The 15,504-nt window shown below is 41.8% G+C and overlaps 1 protein-coding gene across 1 annotated transcript; it reads left to right on the top strand.

The window, feature by feature from the left end:
- The first annotated feature begins 1,376 nt into the window (after positions 1 to 1,376).
- LOC141017545 (brain-enriched guanylate kinase-associated protein) lies at positions 1,377 to 15,023 on the top strand. The gene is made up of 6 exons (XM_073492236.1): positions 1,377 to 1,474; positions 3,859 to 4,020; positions 6,305 to 6,371; positions 7,360 to 7,467; positions 7,906 to 7,986; positions 13,611 to 15,023. Exons 1-6 carry the CDS (start codon positions 1,377 to 1,379, stop codon positions 15,021 to 15,023), a joined length of 1,929 nt encoding a protein of 642 aa, XP_073348337.1.
- The last annotated feature ends 481 nt before the right edge of the window (positions 15,024 to 15,504 follow it).

Here is a 15,504-nt window from a genome sequence, read left to right as displayed (position 1 = left end):
TTGAGCTATGATATTTTAACTAATCATCATCTAATAATATTTTGTTTTTCCCACATTCACAATGGGAATGTGGGAATTGAACATTTTAAAGATAGAAATCAATGTATAGATGTGGTGATGTGTGATTCTCTGGTTTAAGTTGTGAGGAAGTCAGATGAGAGTCAGCTGGATGGTCACCCTCTTATGTACCAAAGGGCCATTGAACTGAGGAAGACATGATCAATACTTGAATCTTCTCACGAGGTCTGAAACTGCTCGGTTGTTTCCTGATGGTATATGAGTCAAGACGTTCTCAGAGTTTGCTTACACTTTTAGCTTAGCAACCAAAGTCGAGATTTTGGCTCCAAAAAAGGTTGTAAATTATGTTTTTTTAAAAATAATAATAATAATTTTGCATCTCAACGCTTTTGGAGACTTGGCCGAACAAGCTGTTTGGAGCCATTTTATGTTTTATTTGTTTTTTTTTCAGTTATTATTACATTTTAAAACAAGTCCCCATCAGTTGATTAGAAAAATGCTGCAACATTGTTTTGCTGTGAATCTCCAAAAAGGTTTTGTGGACGACAAAACACTTTTCCTTTCCATCGGCTTGGAGGTGACTAGATAATGGCTACATTTTAAGTTTTGGGTGAACCTATCCTTTAATAGGCGTATATCCCAATTTCCCTAAATGTTTAATACATGAAAACCCTGATCTAAGGAAAAAGAACAAATAAGCTGTTTGTAAGGGTGTAATATTTCCTTTAACCAAAATAAATTCAACAAAGGTGGAAGCTGTGGAACACATCCCGCCTCTCTTTCTATAGATTCGTCCTCGTATGACTGTTGAACTTTGCTGTAAAACAGAAAGAAGCCTTTTGCTCTTTAAGTCTGAAGCACTGAGACCAAAACTTGACATTTACCACAGATGTCTCAGATACTTTCATTTTCCGCTTCCAGTGTATCTTCACAGGAAACAACACAGTGTGACGTTGTAAGGAAAATGTGCACGAAGAAAACTAAAATTAGCCTCAAAGCTACATCGCCAAGGGGGCTTTTTAACCTTTTAAGAGCTGCTAACCTTCAAAATGATCTGTTACTGTGAATTTAGTGCAGCATTTAATGCTGTTTCAGCTCTTCTTTTCCTGCCAAGTCCAAAACTGTGGGGAATTATGCCGTTATAATGACTATCATTGCAGAATATATTTCGACTTTGTCCTTCAAACAGGATCCCTGGTTGAACCGTAGTTACTAACAGTTGCCAACTTGTGTGTTTGCTTTGTTTGGCAGGGTCAACACAGGTAGAGCACTCGGTAACTCTTCAGGCCAGACTTAGCTGGTCTCCTTTGGGAAACTAACACACATGAAGGCTCCCTGTGGTCAACCCCTATAAACACATGAGAGGGAAGGAACACAGACAAACCATGAAAAAGATATACATTGGCAAAACCGCCTTAAAAGTCCCCCGAAATGGCGGCAAACATCCGAAAAAGAGGTAAGAGTTAAACTCTCAGAAGCCATCTCTCCATCCGTCCTCGTTTTTACCTGTTTGTCCGCTCATCCGCCCACGAGGTGTCTCCTCTCGCCACCCAACGGTGCTACGGCAACCTCATCCCGCCTCTACGAGCCCAGAAGTCATGCTGCCTCGTCATCTCATCTCACCGGAATGAAAGCACTCATTATGTCTGACTCAGCTCCCGTTCACACAGGAGGTCACTAATGGGGGATTTTTTCATCCCTGGAGCTACTTCACGTAAACTCATCCTATATCAAACAGCAAACACCTGTATTCCCCTGTGAATGCCCGCCACTAAAAGAGAAGCGGTAGGTGGGGGCTGCTGGGTAATGCAGCACTGAAATGCCAGCCAGTCAGTTGAGACATTCATTGAATCACTTTGGGCAGGTATTGTTTTACTCACTGACCTGGTTGTACAGTAGATGCTGCAGCTTTCCACGTAAGTCGTCGCAGTCACCTGAAAAACAAACAAGACTCCAGATCCGAGATGAAAATATCATTTCTAATTTAACCTTTACAGAGAAAAATACTTCCTTATTTAACATTTATCCTATCCCAGGACTGTCGTTAGTGGTGTTTTATTTGTATAAACATTTCGGTAACACTTCCTTTTATAGGTCTCGAAATTTCATGGCAACAGCATATTTGAAATTACCCTGAAATTACCACAATAAATACCTCAATATTGATTGAAAATTGGCCCAAAATATGTGATAATAACAATTTGCTATTTTCCAACAAGCCGTTAATTAATATCTGATCATTTCTTTAATGCATTTCCAGGAAACTTTCAACAAGCTTCTGTCTAACTTCCCCTCAGCAGGCCACTAAATAGTTTCTGTACATACTTTCTGTACTTAAGCAGGCATGATCAGCAGATGTTAGCCATAAATTAGTTGAAAATTAAGCTTCAACAACAAACTTCAATTCTGTGGCCTGCTGAGAGGAAGTTCGATAGAAACTATTGGAAATTAAAATGATATGGTCAGCAGTAGTTAGACAGAAACCAGTTGGATGTTTCCTGGTACTATATTCAAGAATATTTCCCTTCAGTGTTTTATATAGGCTCTTGTGCATGTAGAAGAGACTAAAACAGAGCATTAAAACATGTAAACCTCTTCTAGTAGCAACCCAAAATAAAATTATGAACCTGAAAATGAGAATAATATCTCTCCTTTAAGGGCCCTTCATCATTTTTGCACTTCCTGTTCCTTGTCTCAAAGTCAGTGGATTTTTTGAATGGGTTTTTGTTTAAATGCCTTCGCTTAGGAGATTTTCATATAATATGTCAGTGACCCTACTCCTGAATGGTGGAGCGTTCATGTGTTTGCAATGAATAATCCAGCTAAAGTGAAAATGTAGACATAATTACACAAATGGCTAGACTTGTGATATTTATTAGTCTTACCATCTGTAGAAAGTGCCGACTGACCCGCTCTACCTTTCATCCCACTGATGACGCATTTTAATGAGCTGGAAACTGGATGATACCTGGAAGCATTCAAAGAAACCTGTTTTTATTTCTGTCTCTCTCAGCCCCCACCCTTCTGCATCTACGATCTTGTTAAAAGAGACAAAGAGAGGAAGCGAAAAGAGCGACGTGGTCACATCTCCATTCTCTCTCCACTATCTGTTATCCGGCTGCAGATAGAGTCATTACCCTTCTTCCTCCATCTGTCCGTCAATACAGGGTCCATTAAGCCCAGCCGTGCACGCTCAGATCCATCACGGCAACAGACATTTCCTCTTTTCCCACTCACACTTGCCCTTTTATTAGATTGAAGCCCAGGTAATGCACATACTCTGAAAATAGTCATCATTGTGCTGTCTGGCTGAATTACATGTGGGGGGTATCGCTGTTCTGTAAATCTGAGCCTTCACAGTCTATTCATATGATGTATTAGAGTTCATTGGCTCATATTTCATCACAGATTACACCCTCTCTCTTATTTTCTATTCGGTGGGACCAATCTCACTGATGATTGGGTTTCTGGGATGTGCTGCAGCGCTTTAATGCTGAAAAAGAGATCTCATGCTCAGAGATCAAATGACGTAAAACTTATTAAAAAAAAAAGCTCTGTGTCCTCACTTACCCCTGCCTGGATTTCTTAATTAGAGATCTGTGTTTTGGTCTCATGTTTTCTTCATACAAAGCACTTTCTCACACAACTTCTCCACTTTTATCACTCTCTCATGACGTTCTTATCACCACTGCATGGGCATTCAGGGGTGCATTACAAAGATATGTAGTCCATTTAGACACAGATATACACCCGAGTTACAAGCTCGTTTGCTCCCCCACATGCCCCGAACACAATCATCTGCTGTACTGTGTGTGTTTGTGTGTGTGTGTGTGTGTGCAGCTCACTGCTGGAGCAGAAGGAGGACTTAAGGAAGAGGCTTTCCTACACGACACATAAGCTGGAGCTGCTGCAGAGCGAGTTTGACTCCACGCGGCAGTACTTGGAGACGGAGCTACGCCGGGCACAGGAGGAGCTGGACAAGTTCACTGATAAACTGCGCAGGTACGACAACATACCGTAACACAGAAGTGGAAGAAGTGCTCAGATCTTGTAATAGTAAAAGTACTTACACCGCAGTACTCCATTCCAAGTAAAAGTCTTGAGTTTAAAGTTCTAATGTAAGACACACACGCAGGCCGATAAAGAACCAGAAGCGAGCTTTATTAAATAAAGATGAAAAAACCCCAAGTCTATGAAATCCAAGAAGAGGCAACAACACAAGGCAAACGAAGGCAAAAAACAAAACCGGAGAAATACAGGAAATAAAAGCAAGACAAAGTACAAACCAAAATAAAGTACAAATGAAAAGCAAAGTACAAAGCTGGTAAAACGCGAGGAAGAAAAGCCAGAAAGACAAGAGGGGGAGATGAAACCGGGAGACACAGGGACAGAGAAGAACAGGACGGGAAACTGAACAGACAAACTGACAAAGACACAGCAAAGCACACAGACTATATACACAAGGGCTGATTAACTAATAGGACACAGGTGAACACAGAAAAAAAGGGCAGGAAACCTCACTAAGGGAGGAAATGGAAAGTAAAACAGGACACATGAGGGCAGAACTAAAACAGAACAAAACCACAACCATGACAGTTAAGACAAAGTTTGAAAGTTAACAAAAAACGTTAAGAAAAATGTACTGATTTGAAAAAAATTATGGATTTGTATTTAGCTTAGCAAGTACTGTACTTTAAAACCTGTTAAAAGTCAGTGGCCTGTCCGGCTTGTTCACCAAGCTGTTTGACAGACAGCTGATTTGAACAGATATGAGCTTATATGCCCGCCCTAGAGCCCACAACAGCCAATGGGTGATTGTGTAGACAAGTGACCCACTCTCTCTTCTTTCAGAGTGATATTTTTATCTAATGTAAACTTGGACCATGAAACACTATATGATGTGGACAAATAAGTACATAATTCAGTGTGTTCGAACACCATTAGATAAATGCCATAGCACTTACAGAGCTTCTGACAGCTTGGTGAAAAATTGGCTTATAACCTTTCAAAGGAGGCAAAAACCATGCCTGTACTCCAAGTGGTTCAAAAACAGCTTTAAATGTACTTTGGGCCAGACTGGGATAGGCATTTAAGGATAATTTCACATAAATTTCCAGGACTAACGACTGTAAAGGAAACTATAAATTCCCACTGTGGACATTAATGGGTTAAAGAATACTCCTCCAATGCATAATTTCCCCCTTAATACATCGTCAGATTCACGATGGACCGCAGAAGTGAATCTGACGAGCTGTTGAACCAAAAATATAGTCTTTTTCAATACATTCTTCTTCCTGATCAATACCTGGCACCTACATTACCCACAATGCAACCCTTGACGTCATAGTACCTAGTTTTAATTAGTATAAGAAACCTGAGCACAGCAGGAAAAACATCTACAGACAGGGGACATATTAACAGATAGTTCGGTCACGCATGTGAGTATACAGTTTGAAATTAAAATTAATCCAGTGGGATGAGATATTGAAGTTATTAATGCTTTATTTTTCACTCTATTCACGTGATACGAAGCGCTGCACTGCACTTTCAGTGTTTCCCCACGAGTACCTAAGTTAGCCGGTCTTGTGTTCTGGTCCAGTGAGCAGCAGCTTTAATGTGAGGAGAGATGTAATAGACTGTGGAGGTTTTAGGAGAAGACCTTACATAAATAAATAGGACAACATGTAACTATTCACTTGCTGCTAATAAGGACCAGCTGACTTTTTCTCATAGAATGAGATTTTATGACACGTGCGGCTCGTGATAATCATCATCTCATTCATCAAGCACAGGATGGTTTCCCTGTCATCTAAAAAGAAACATGCAAAATAAATCTTTTATTCTTTTAATTAGTACTAAATGTATGAAGCTCTCTGCAGGAAAGCCTCCTTGTAGATTTTACGGATATCTCCTCTTATAATAGTATAGGATCTGTAAAATAAAACAGTGATATAGTAACTGTTGTCCGAACCATTTCCCTGGAATTTAATTTCAGTACCATGACTGTAAGTCAAAGAAAAAGTTTGGGGAAAAGTTTGGGGTCCCCTGCCTTATACAGTATCTCTGTGCCTTCTGGATCACAAATCATAGACTAAAACATTCCCTAAATCATCATATCAGTGCGGTGAAATGTGAAAACAGCTCACAAGTGCGCTTCAGCTCTGACTTGTAAACTGCTGAGCTTGCCGATATGCTTATTTCCAGTTTGGAGAGGTCTCTGGCTGCTACTACTACTGTACTACTGTATGATCTGCAAGTGAGCAATGCTGTTTATTGTGTTGTTTAGAATACAAAGCAGTTACTCAGCACTGCAGAGGATCAACCAAGATCTAGAGGAAAAGATCCACAGAGATGTAAGTGTTTAAGCCTCTCTGTGTGTGCGTGTGTGCGTGTGTGTGTGTGTGTGTGCATGAATTCCCATGCTTGTGGTTAAGTACCTGCAGACAACGAAGAAAGAGAAGCACATAAGCAAGTCATGAGGTTTAGACGTGCTACAGAACACTCAGAGAGCCAATTTGAATATGAATATGCCCTGCTGTTGGTACCACTGACGTTAATTATGGCCTATTACAATTGGTTGTCCTCCCTCCAATGGCGGAGTGATAGCAAACCCATTGTTCCTCAGTGCACCGCACCTCACTTCATTTGTCAGACGTTGCTTGTGCCGGTGGAAAGATACAATTAACTAGCCTGCCCGAGAACACTGTATGACAATCAGGTGTCTTTGCTGTTGAATAGACAGCTGGAAACGCTCAGCGAATGGGTTTGTTACAGCACAAGATGATAATCATCACGGCCGTCATCGTCGTTGTGATTATAATGCTCCTGCAGTGAGATACTTGGTTAATAAGGAGCTGAGGGTCAACCGGCTTTTTGTGGGAAAAAAGACTGTGTTAAAATATGTTTTACAATAACGACCAGCAGCCTTTTTTCCCCCCCTCATCAGCTGTAACCGATTCATCTCACGTCTCTCCTCCTCAAGGGTGAGAGAGGTGCTGAGTAAGTCTCTATGTAATCGTAAAGCTTGTTTACTCCGGAGGTGCCACAAACCCATCTGATCCCGTGGCCCTCCACAACTATAGGGAATGTAATTACAAGACAGGTAAACACAGTGATAGACTTTGAGTGCGGTTCCACTCAGGAAAAGTCGGGAAAGAGAGAAGACAGAACCTTTTTACTCGTGTGTGTTATTGTTGCGTGTTATGTTATATCCTGTTTCATTTGGAGGTAAAACAAAAGTATTAAAGCAAAACATCACAGATCAATGTGATCATTTAAGTGTTTATAAGTGTAGTCTTCTCCCCGTGCTGTTAATTTCTAAAACTGCTCTCTTGGCGTCAGTCTCAGCACCATGACGATGAGAAGAGAGCGTTGAGCAGAGAGATCATCGTTCTCAACAACCACCTGATGGAGGCGAAGCTCACCATCGAGAAACTGCAAGAAGACAATGTAAGAGCTTCTTTATAGTTTCATCTCTAGAGGATGAAGTCTCGCTCATTAGCTTCGCTTTGTATACTGTCTGTGGCAGTAAATTCCTGCCTTGAACCAAAACAATCGGCTTAATTTGTTACTAATTAGACATTTTCCTCTTTATAAGTTTTTGTTTCCTCCACCTGGACGTACCTGTCTGTTCTACATGTAGATAATTAGATAAAGAGAAAAATAGGAATCAACCTAATTACCTCAGGAACTTGTTTTGCCAGGCTTGACTAAGGTTGTCATAATAAAACTCATCAAATAGAAGCTTTTAAAAACACTTTAGCTCTTATTAATTTAGTAAGTAAAGTAAGTTTTATGGGGTTGAAGTGAAGTCAGACCTAACCTGTGGAAAATACTCACAAATGTTATGTCTCGTCTTCCATTTGTGGTGATGTTGTGGCTCCATAGGACCTGTACAGGAAGGACTGTAACCTGGCTGCCCAGCTCCTGCACTGCAACAAGTCTCTGTACATGGCTCAGCTCTCTGAGGTGAGCGCCACACTCACTTTCACACACTCTGTCTCGCAATCAAGCTCAAATTTATATGTGAAAATTCAGCTTTTCTAAATATTTTTGATCCAGTTTCAGCAATTTCTAAAAAGATTTCAATCAAATCTATCCATCTGAGCTCAACGCTCTGCAGCTTCAGAAAACACATGCAAGTAGAAGCAAACGTGAATGGCACTCAGTAGAGTGTATACCTCCACCAAGACCCAACAGTCCCCTTTAATTCAATCAAGCCAAATCCAATATCAGATAAAACAGATTCAAATCTGCTAGATCCAAATTTTTATTAGGATCCACATCAAATTGTACTCACTCATCGATACTGGCCTCCTATATTCACCTGATTTTTTCTTCAATATCCACACATTATACCTGAGAAATTAATGAAAATGTCAAAAACACACTGCCTTGTACTGTAAAAAAAAAAAAGTGAGGAAAAAATCCTGGATCGAGATCCATCCTCCCTCCAAGTTTTGTCGAAATCTGTTCAGTAGTTTTTGTGTAATCCTGCTTACAAACCAGCCAACAAACAAACAAACAAACAGACATGAGTGAAAACATAACCTCCTTGGCGGAGGTAATTAAGGAAAACATCTTAGAAAACACGGCCAAATACAGAAAATGCTGCAAGATGACAAACAACAACAGAAAATATTTCCAGGGGGACACTAAAAAGTAATAAACACAGCTGGGACATGCTTGTTGCTGCCATGTTAGTGACTCACAAATTGATCAAAGATATCAGATATCTGTAATTGGTGTTGGAAAATGAAATGAAATTGTAAATTTTTTTGGTTGAAGAAGATTAGGCTGGTTATACAAGCATTACAGAGGTGCAAGGCTATCAGGAAATTGTGTGAATGAAAAGAGGGTACTCCTGCACAATTACTCCACACAGAAGTTTAATAAAGACAAAGTTTCAATCTCACTTGGATCTTTATCTGGTCACGCTGACCTGGAAGTGTGCAGGCTGTATCTTCTCTTCATTCACAAGTCTGTTCCCCTCTAGTGCAGTAGCAGAAAGGACAGTAAAAGTCAAAGTCAGGGTTTTTTTGGGTGGTTATACACAAGACTTCCCGTCCCACATGTGACTAAGAGTCAAGATTGATTTGTTTGTAAGTTGTGTTACGTAAGTATGTAAAAGTCGTGACCATTTTCAATCATAATATGTCATAATATGTGAACTGTTTGTCAGCAAGCTTTATTTTGGAAGTGTAACTGTATGTAACATGGGTATTTTTTGCCCCTCATATGATGAAAACTGATGCTAGAGGGGTAGGTAGAGCGTCATTGTTTGAAGCTTGAGGCCACGAACAAGCTGCTGTATTTGACAAGTTGGGGGTTCCTAAAAGGTATACTATGCAAGATTGGATGGTTTCTGTTTTTAACAAACCTGGGAATGCAACTCAACTAACGAATACCTTTCTCCAGAATTGCTGATGCCCATAAAGATCTGGAACACGGTAAAATAATTAGAAAATAAGACAAAACAGGCAGCGGTGAGTAATATACACATTTGTCTTCAGGAAAATCCGGCATAGTATACCTTTAATATACAGTGTGTTGAGCTCTCAGTGTCTCAGTACAAATCCATAGAAGTTTAAGTGTAACAGAAGAACACAATGACATTTTTACTTTATAAAAGGTCACAAGCAACCAAAGGGAGCCTTTTTGCCCTAAACTTTAATGTGAATCCAGAATTATCATTTATGAGATACTTTTTCAATACAGCAGGCGCCAAGTGAAGAGAAAGAAATCGCTGTGATTTGTAAGGAGGAGGAGATGTGATGTGAGGGAGATGAATTTTCAGCTCACGACATAAGATGGGCATAAAAATGTTGCTCGTAACTGAAGGTCATCTTGCCCTTTTTGAGGCAGGAGAGATAAGAGACAAGACACGGTGGAGCGGTGACTGCTGTAGGTCACCGCAGGGAGGGCAGAGTTTCGAGAATTAAAGCTGCCTTTTTTTTGGGCAAAATAACCTTCAACTGAGAGAAGTGAGAGCGGCAAGGTTTTAGAAAGTTTGTAGCTGATGTACCACAGCTGAACTCCTGCGGAAAGATACAGTCCCGACATAAAGTCGTTTACTTTACGAACTGTAGATCTGCTCTGAGAGACATAATGAGTGAAACATCACACATCAGAGATTAATTCAACAGTCACTCTTACTTTTTTAGGTTTTAATGTGCAATATCCAAGAATTTAAGTTTAAAAGATTCGCAAAATAACGAAAATGATCAACAAATTGTGAAGTAATACGAGTTTTGGCGAAATTTCATAGACATCTGCAGATTGTGTTGAAGAGATATCTTCTGAGGTTAGCATGCCGACCAGCTAGCCCCTGCTCGTCCTTTCTCTTAATCCCACCACGAGCTTCCAGTCCGGACCACTAGCTGCATGGCTAACCAAGCTAACTAGCGAATGGCAGTTACAGGTAGCAGCAGTTAGCAGTTGCTCTGTTGATAAACTGCGCAGCGCCCCATTTGTTTGGAGAGTGAATTCAAGTAGTGGCCAAATATTACATAGTACACCTTTAAAAGATAACATTTGTGCTTTTTCGGTGCTGTGTTATACATTCGTCCATTTCTTGTGTGTCAGACCAGACAGATAACATTTAGAATTAAAGATATACTGAAATACAGTTAAGTGTACTTGACTGTAGTATCTTGATGCACCATTCATATACTTAGATCAGTTGTGTAGTTTACTATTGCTCAGCAAAATGTGATAGTTTCAAGAAATAAGGTGGCTGAGGCTTCCTGTAACCTTATTTCTTTGTTTAATGCTGCAATAAATTCCCCAATAATATTATAGGACAACTGTTGCAGCGACGTCAAACCTTGAGTTGTGGAGACTGTAATGGTCGACACATGAAACATCTGCACGTTCGACTATTGCTGATAGATCGGTAACAGTTACATTGTGGCTGGAGCGGTCAGTTTTGCTTTAGAGACTCTGGAGGGTTTATAAGCTTCCCTAGACGGCCCTTTTCTGACTGTAGTTATTTGTTCTGTTAGTTAGTTAGTTAGTTAGTTATTTCTTGATGCATAGCTCCTTAAAAAGCCTTGTTTTAACATCTTTTCTGCAATGATCTGTCACTGATCGCCAACTGAATAGCGTGTGTGCCTCTGCCACTTCACACTCATTTGAACTTTCACTTCAGACTTCAGATTTAGATGGCACAGGCACGTCCAGCACACCTGTGGCTACACAGCTGACTCAAATACTTAAATAAACTTCCATATCTATCGCACATGGCGATAGATATGGAATAGATATGGATAGAAAAGGCAGGTTTACTGGGGATCAATTTCTATTTCAGACTGAATGACGTTGTTATTTGCGATTTTGATAAAACAGAAATGACCCAGTTGACTTTGTAACTGGAATGACTTTTTTAACCAAATTTTAAGTGCACTTAAGTTCAAACAAATTATATTTACGATGCTTTTTCCACACATTTTGATTGAATTATAAATATATTTCTTATATATCATATAAGTGCGATAGCAGTTATGTAAAAATGGATTGAAATATACTTGAAGTAGAAAAAAAGTACATTTTTTGAAAGTACAGCATTCGTCCAAAAAATGTTCTTAATTATATTAAAGTGCATCTTAATGGTGTCTAAAAATAGAACAGTCAAGAACTCTTTCAGTACATTAATCACGCTCATGAGGTATACTTAAATTAATTGTACTTTGGAGTACTTTTTTTTTTTTTACATGCGTGCTTTCATTCTCATTTCATTCTTTTGGCACTGAGCTGAAATTACATGTGAGCTCAGACATGAAAAGTATCACAACAGCAGCACAAATCTTGTGTTTGCACCCATCAGCGAGGCAGGAGCCTGAAGTAAAGTCTCTGCTCCTGTCACTTAATATGCAGCTAAGTCGGAGTGAAATTACACTGCTCCAGGTTTAGTAATCATGTAATTGTTTGCCAATGATTAAATGTGAAGCACCGCGTAAACTACTTCAAGGCAGATTGTGCTTGAATGTGACGGACAGCTGACTGTTCAAGGAGCTAAAACTACAGTATGTGGCAAAATGTAAATGGGAGAGCAGAGCGCTGCCTCATCACGCTCTCCTGCTTGTGAGAAGAGACGCATGTGGGTATTGATGAGTGTTTTAACACCAGGCCAGCTTGGCGCCACTTTTCGCTGCATCAGCCCTGGGCCGTGTGCCGCGCCCATGTGACAAGGGTGGATTTTAAAGCCACAAGGTTAAAAGTCTGCCTCTCTACGTTTTGCCCATATGGCTGAATGGAAATATCAATGCAAACTGCGACTGGTTGCGTAAGGCTCATAAAATATCCCCCACAAACACATGCACACCCCTCGCTTTGCACGGTATACGATCTGTTAAAGGGTGAAAAACTGTTCTGCTGGCATACCGCCAAACATAATGGGGGTCAGAGGCTATACATGCACTCACTGTATGTCCACCAGTCTGCTGCTCCTGTGGGCGGGAGCTAATCGAAAGCATATTGATGAATGGCGCTGCAGCATTTTGAGATGTGCAATGGCTCTTCAGCGCCTACTGAAGTGCTTCAGTCGTTTGTTTTGCTGCAAAACAAGCACGGAGAGCATTTCAAATGCTTTCTAAAAAGCTAATTGTGATCCTGTTCAAAACAGACCCAAATAAATAAAAAAATAAAAAAACGCGTGGACAGTAATTAAGTGGCGTTTAGTTTGGTCCAAGTTGTAATAAAACTGTTATGATAAAATGTCTTCTCATGTCCTGTGTGGTATTTGTCTTTTCTCTATCTACAAAGTTATAATTAGCCTTCCTCTCATTGCCAATTAGGAACAACTGACTAGATTCCTGTTGATGATGTGCTGCTTAATGCTTGTTGCTATGGAGAGGCACAGATAGTGGATGGAGGCTTCTTTTATTGCTTGGAATAAAGCGTCTTTCTTTTCTTTTCCTCAGTTCATCTTTCATTTTTTCTCTTTTGTTCAGGCACTTGTCACTGGGACTGAACACTTTCATTATTTTTTATTACAGTCACACATACCAGTATATCTAACTATGCCGGTCTGATCCACTTTTTTGCACAGGTGTATGTTGTTCAGACATCACCTTCTATACTATGCGACATACTGACACACATACTGCAGTACATTACATTTAAAATGTACAATGTAGTATGAGCTACAGATATTTCTATCAATTGATTGAGTGTAAATGTAATATAGACTTCTCATGTTAAAGGATAAGTCCACCCAAAAATGAAAATTGAGTCATTACATACTCACCCTCATGGTGATGCAAAGTTGGGTGAAGTTTTCGAACTCCACAAAACATTTCTGGAGTTTCACATCAACTGAGGTACTAATGTAGATGGGGACTTGTTTAAAACCTTTAAAAAACAGCCTCCATGGCTCCATACAGCTCGTCTAGCGTAATCCAAGTCTCTGGAAGCCCCGAGGTCCCAAAGATGTTATTGACACCCTGTTAAATGTTGTACTACGCAAAACCTTCAGCAAAAATTCATAATAAGAGAAAGTTGTGAGCTCATGCTACAGTCAGGCTCCATCTGCTCCATCAGCAACACTTACATCATGTGTTTCCCTGCCCTTCTCTTCTCTCTGACACCTCCAGCTGCCTGCTGAGTTGCAGGAGCGACTGGCCATGCACTTGGAGGAGTCTCCTCTCTGTCACACGTACCCTGACACCGTCCCGGCCTCTCTCATCGCCAAAGTACTCGAGAAGCCCGACGAGGCCTGCAGCAGCAGCCAGGCCTCCCGCTCCCCCAGCCCCCAAACCCAGGACCACGCTTTTATCTTGGAGCGTGTGGGTCCAGGAGAGCGGCTGGGGCTCCGTGCAGCCTACAAATCTGACCTGTACAGCAGCGACACGGCCCTGTACTGCCCCGATGACCGGCACCGCGAGAGGAGGCCCAGCATGGACCTCCACGGTCAGAGGAAGCTGTTATACGGGCCCCAAAACTCCACCGACAGCAACCCAGAGGAGGGCTCGGTGGGGTTGAGGGCTGGTTTCTCCCAAGAGCACTTTGCTAAGTTTCCTGCCACGCTAGGAGCAGGCTCAAGCTCCTACTCCAGCTTCAGTGGAGGGGGGTCTGAAGACAAAGGCAACGGCCCGCCCAGCAGTGCTGCTTCCTCCCCGCGCCACCATTCCCTCTACATGGACTGGAGAGATGCAGGGGACTTTGAGAGAAAGAGTGACTCATCCTGGGAGAGGGACAGTCCAAGAGGCTTTGCCAACGCTCATCCCTTCCAGCAGACGGAGCTCAGCCACCACCAGAACGGCAGCTCGCCTGTCTACAGCCGCACCATGTCCTCCTGTTTCAGTGAGCCCTACGAGCCGCTCCCTCCCTCTTCATCCCCAAGTGTTGCCTACGGAGACAGTCGTCGAGGCAGCACATTAGCCCCCGAGGAGGAGGAGCTAATCGGCCGATGGAGACAACTTAGCGTGGAGGACTTAAGTGCCCACAGCTACCGCAGCCCAGGCCGGGCCTCACCTTACAGCTTCTCAGAGCAGCACTTCTCCGTCCGGCCTGCCAAGATCCGACTCGGGCCGCTCTACAGCAGCTTCCAGGAGGGGGCTGACTATTACCATCAGGCAGCAGGTGTCATGGACCCAGTGTGGGTAGCCGGCAGCCCAAGCCCTGAATGCAGCCCAGGACCGCATCAGGCTCACAGCCAAGCCCACATGTACCGAGCCGAGGACAGCCAGGGGTCGGAGCACAGCCTCTACCACTCAGGGAGCTCCAAAGAAAGGGAGGGTAACGTGGCAGCTGGCGGCCAGAGCACAGATTATGTGGACCCGAGCCCCAACAGCTCCACCGAGTCTCTGAACCAGAGGACCCTGGAGATGGCTGCAGAGCTGCAGCACTACCAAGTGGAAATGCACAGCCTGCCTGCACAGGTGAGCACATCGCCACCGCCGGCTCCACCCCCTCCTCCTCCGTACAACCAAAAATTTGGCTCCCTGGGACTTTCCAGGAAGGACAGTCTGACCAAGGCTCAGCTTTATGGGACACTTCTGAACTGAAGGACTTTACATTCAGGTTTAATCTTTGACAGGATGCTTGGACCTGCTGTGTCCGGCTACACCTTCTGTTAGCGTGATCATTTTGATAGAAAATGGTTTGAATAGAAGCCAGGAGCCAAATAAATACAGTATCATGAACGTGTAACTATTGCTGATCATTTAAAAAGCTTTGATTGTATGACAGTGGGTGGAAACAGTTTACTCTACAGTTGTCTTGAGCAAGTAAGTCATGTTGAAAGAGTTGGATGTGGGACGAGGAGCTCAAGTGGCTCATAAAATTTGTACAAAAAAATGTATGTATTGAAATTACAAATGTATAAATATATACTTATAACTAAAATTTGAGTGATATATTTTGTATGTAGCTGTTGGCAAGAATACATCCGAAACAATCTAACAAAATGCAAATCTTCTTGATAAACCTGGAACTTGTACATAAGTTAAAAACTGCCAATCCTATATTTGAAACAACTCTGAGAGG

Source organism: Pagrus major, chromosome 22, assembly GCF_040436345.1.
Source record: "Pagrus major chromosome 22, Pma_NU_1.0".
Classification (NCBI taxonomy): Eukaryota; Metazoa; Chordata; class Actinopteri; order Spariformes; family Sparidae; genus Pagrus; species Pagrus major.
This window is presented reverse-complemented; position numbering and strand designations above follow the sequence as displayed.